This window comes from Apaloderma vittatum, unplaced genomic scaffold (genome assembly GCF_000703405.1).
Source record: "Apaloderma vittatum isolate BGI_N311 unplaced genomic scaffold, ASM70340v1 scaffold35283, whole genome shotgun sequence".
Taxonomy (NCBI): domain Eukaryota; kingdom Metazoa; phylum Chordata; class Aves; order Trogoniformes; family Trogonidae; genus Apaloderma; species Apaloderma vittatum.
Window position 1 is genome coordinate 15,994 of NW_009709340.1, and position 4,812 is coordinate 20,805.

Here is a 4,812-nt window from a genome sequence, read left to right on the forward strand (position 1 = left end):
GTTATGCCCCTCAGTTGTACTTCCATCTCCAGGTCAGTGCTGCGTATGCCTAACGCAACCTGGCAAATATGTCTGCTGGGTGTCACACGGCGCACAGATGTGTGGGGATCTGAAGGCACAAAGGGGCCACATTTTCAGATCCAGATCAGTAGTGGATGAAATGAAAAACTGACAGCGATTAGTGTTTTCCCACTTAGAATGACCGTCTCATGGAGCATCTTGATTGCTTAGAAACCTCAGATGTCACATTACAAGACATTCAAACACTGGTAATATATTCGCTAAGTTCTCCAGAAGTCACATTAAAAAATCCTGCAATATTAGGAATGCCTCCGAGTGCTGGGAAGAGTGTAGGATTTTTTCTTTTAGTAGAGAGTTAACAATAGAAACAGTTATACCTTGCCATTTTCTTAGTTTTTGAAACCTTGCCAACAGTATTTTTGCAATGCCATTTCTTTTCTTCTCATGCATCACTTGTCCATTCATGGGCAATAAAATCTACTTACTGAAGAAAACAGGTAATTAGCCATCCACATAAATTGCCCTGTGTCTACATCGTTCCTGTGTTCAGATGTTTTAATTGATTGCATTCTCAACCGTTTCGGATGGCTTAAATGCCCGCTAATGCAATCCAGTTAAGCCTCCTAATAAACCTGACTGATGAGCTGCAGTATAATCGCACATCAAGCAGAGATGTAGAGGGAAATGCCACAGAACTGACAGTTTAGAATAGACCGTGTCATTGTGAGAGACCCAAATCATTTCTCAACAGGGAAACTTCTAATTGCCTATAACTGGTGATGGATTTGATATCCAAGGCCTGATTCAACACACCTTTTAAGCAAGTCCTACCTAAAAAAGAAATTTTCATCATAGAACAGTCCAGGTCAGAAGAGATCTCAGAAGATCATCTGAGCCAACCTCACTTCTGGGTGCAAAGTGCTTTGAAGATGACATTGGTTTTAGATTTTACACTATGGTAAACAAACTACGGTTTGTCATCAAACCCTTTCCCTGGTCAGCGCTGCTGGTAAAGGTCACCCTTCACCCAAAGGTGTGCGTGAAAAAGGGAAGCTTCCTAGAAGTTAAGGATATTTATAAGCATTTTGATAACTCAGGACTTCACAGTCCACAGACAGTCTTGCTGAAACCTAGTGTAACAATTTACTGAGGAAGATCTTATGGTTTGGTCTTCTGTGTTCAACTAAATGATACGTACCTGGTGTTAAAATGCTTATGGTTATTACTCTAAATTTATTCAACTGGTCTGACTATCTTTCCTTGGAAAACAGAATAATCTTCTGTCATTTGTATAAACAGTACATCTAATGGATATTAGAGCTGAAATTTGTGTGTGCTCCACAGCTGAAAGCAACTTCAATAAAACATCTTAAATTCATTTTGCAATCCATATTTCCACATAGAAAAATATACCTGTTAAGTCACGCACAAATAATTTTAAAATACCATATCATTAAAAACGTAATTGCAATATTCACCACCGTACTGGAATTAAGTGCATGCAAAATGAGACACTGCCTTCCAGAAGAAGTCTTCCTGCCACAGACACTTGAAAAAATCACTTGGGAAAGAACTACCGTAACAAGACAGACTTTTCTTAAAGGCTAACAAGCTAGGAAATCATCTCGTCCACTTAAGGGAAGCATTGCTGATGCCTGCTGCACAATCTGTTTTCCTGTCTAGAGGTAAAATCAACTGATTTCAAATACAGTGGAAAGGGTTAATTCTCCCTGATAAGTCGCGGAGCAGAGCATTTAATTCATTGGGCACTCGAAGCCACCTCTGTGAGAGAGTGAAGGTACAAGGGAGAGGGAGATATAAGCACAGACCATTATTGGGGAGAGTCTGTTAGATCGATGCTGATAATAAGAATAATCGTTTGTTTCTGATTGCTGGAAGATGTAAACATTCCAATTACGCCCCAGAAACTGGAGCTGAAAAACATCCTCCACAGGAAACAGGTAAGAACTTCCCATTTTAACCTGCTTCTCTGTGCAAAGAACATGCATTTAGAGATCAATTGCAGAGATCATTGCATGCCTCTGATACTTTACACTGCAAGCGTCAGCTTATTTTTTTCTTCCGATGACATTCAAAAGATCATTTAAAAAATGGAGGAAAAAAAAAAGAGGGGGAAAAGGTATTTTCTTTATGATGGTGTCAGTGCCTTTTGATGGAACCTATGAATTTTCCAGGGGCATGAGAGTTTTGTGTTCTTGCTCTTGTACGACCACAATTAAGTCACTTTGGGCCACGTTCAAATCATTTATGAGGATGTTACTCGGGACTTTGTAAGCCGTCTGTCTCTAAAGGACACGGGGAGGGGGCTAGGGCCTGCACCCCGAGCAGCAGGCAGTCTGCCAGCAGCAGCAGGAAGGCTCTCAGGTTCCTGGCATCTTGATTCTCCACCTGCGAAATGGGCAAAATAATTCCCTGCAGTACCTTACAGCCATCTAACAAGAATAACTACATTAAATCCTGCGATTCACGTGTCTGTTGCAATATTATGAACCTCAACTAGGTTGACCTTCCTCAGAGCCAGCTACACTGTAAGATGTAAAATGGTTTAGCAATAAGGAAGAATCACATTCATAGAAAACTAATCTTTTGCTAGCTGCAGAACTTCCCGCAAACAGAAATAAGAGATCGCTCAATTCATCATTAAACTTGTAGCTCTGTCCTTAACAGCAACCTTCCCTTCTGTAGCTAGTTCTCCCATATGGACAGCCAGGATCCGCAAGTGCCTGCGTTCCTTTCAGATCCTTGTGTTCTTATTCTCCTCTTCAGATGGTGGGATGAGTATAGTCACCTTCACACTTAATGTGTGAAGCCTAAGATAACATAACTCTGAGGGGGAAAAAAAAAATAAATCTCATGGGGGTTTTGAGGCAGAACATCGACTAGAAGAGGAGAGTTTGACCCCAGGCAGAAGGAACTGGCATTCGTTGTTCCCTCTCACGGAGCCAGGTCTGCGTGCACATTCTTGGAACGCTCTGCGTGTACATTCCCAGTAAACAGGACTGCCACAAAGAAATCCCTGCTCTGCCCTCAGCGGTTCCTCCTGAACGCACACAAAACTCAGAGCAGTCGAGAGACGCACCAGCCTTAAAATTTACGTGGCGTGAACTTTGGCAGCAAGTTACACTAACTCAATAAACCAGCCTGCCGGGTGGGGGGGTGGATATAACAAAAACCACCAAACAAACTCCAGCCTGCTTCTACCTCATTCCAAAGTCAGTTCTGGAAAAGAATACTACAAAAAACAATGGAAATCACATGCCTATCCTGCCGTCGCGTTTACTGTCTTCTCCAGTTGTTACCAGATAGATTGCCAAGCAGTGGCATAAGAGAATTCTGCTCAGAGTCTGCAAAATCTGTGTGTTTTCAAACAAGCAGCTGTTCCCACATCTCGCACCCAAAAGCTGGCAGCGCTCTCGGAGCCAGAGGGTTTCCATAGGTTCACACCGCTCTGACTTCACGCTCCGTTCCGTGGGCGCAGCGGCCAGAGAAGCCTGGCTGGGAGATTCCAGGAAAGCTGGAGGAAACTTAAGGAGAAGCCGGAGCGCAGCTCACGCTGCTCGCAGTGCCCAGCCCCGTGTGCTGCGGCGATGCAACCCCTCCTCCCCGAGCTGCTCAGGAGCATTTGTCTGGAGCCGGGAACTGCAGACGGCAGAGCTGGGAACTTGGAGCATGGCTCTGAGGACAGACAGAAGCTGGAGGTCACAAAGTCCTGCAGACCTGGGAGCCGACACGCATTCTAGGAGCCTTCTGCTTCCCCAGCCCTCCGGCCGTGCTAAGGACGGGGCAGACACAGCTCGAAGGCGCTCGCACCTGGAAGGATTCCCTTTTGGATCGTGCTGCTGTTAGCAGAGCTCTACGGACCCGCTCCAAGCCGCAGAGGGAAATTCTTCGAAACAGCAAGATACTTTTTCAAAGCGGGGAGAGGAAGGAGGCAATTTTTTCGCCCCCTCCTTCCCTGTTTGGAAGAAAGGAGTTGCCCAACCTGGTCATGAGACTTTTCCACACTTCCCAAAGCGGGGTCCTGAAGTTGTGACACTGCAACCCTGAGAGCCCGGGGTAGCGCGGTCCAGAACAGCCCCCCCAGCAGCCCCCGCTGTGCACAGACCATCTGGTAGGCACAGGAGATGGAGAACGATGTTGGCAAATCAGTGGACAATCAAATGGACAAATACATGTAATAATTTGGATATTTATCTATTTTTTGCTTTCATTCTGCTTCCTTTCCCTCCCAATCTGTCATGTGTTTCTATTGATTTAGCTGTGCTGTTAATTCTTTCTTACCCTCCACTCCTCAATCTAGAGTTACAATAATGGGGAAATCAGAAAGTCAAATGGATATTGTGGAAAAATCAACAAAATCTGGGAAGAAATCCTGGAGCTTTGTTGCAATCGGTCTGGCTGTCTTGCTGCTCCTCATGACTTGCGCAGTGGTCGCCCTGGTGATCCTGTATGCCAGCAGCAGAGGTAAGGAACCTGTGAAAAATTCTCCTTTTCCTGCTGCAAACAACATACAAGCCTTTTTGCAGAGCTAAATGGAAACAAAAATACAGGGCGACAGTGAGGTCACCTCTGTGAGGGACTTGGCGCTCTCTGCCTTGTTCCGAGCTCATGCACAGGGAGGATTATGTTGGATTTTACTGAATTCTTAAAATTTTGTGATGTGAGAATTTATGTTTTTAATCAGTTCATGCATTTTGTCGAATTCCGCATTGTTTTGATAAAGGTTTAAACGTGTTGCCCTGTTTTGGGGGGGGGGGGGGGGTTGTTGGG

The 4,812-nt window shown here is 44.7% G+C and overlaps 1 protein-coding gene across 2 annotated transcripts in view; it reads left to right on the forward strand.

Moving 5' to 3' along the window:
* Nucleotides 1-4,166: 4,166 nt before the first annotated feature.
* MMEL1 (membrane metallo-endopeptidase-like 1) overlaps nucleotides 4,167-4,812 on the forward strand; it is a 20,354-nt gene continuing 19,708 nt past the window's right edge. Inside the window, exons 1-2 of one of the 2 annotated variants that reach the window (XM_009866887.1) lie at nucleotides 4,167-4,216; nucleotides 4,343-4,506. In XM_009866887.1, coding sequence (XP_009865189.1) covers nucleotides 4,167-4,216; nucleotides 4,343-4,506 — 214 coding nt within the window. Of the gene's footprint in view, nucleotides 4,217-4,342; nucleotides 4,507-4,812 lie in introns of those variants that run through there. The other variant, XM_009866888.1, reaches the window with a different exon arrangement.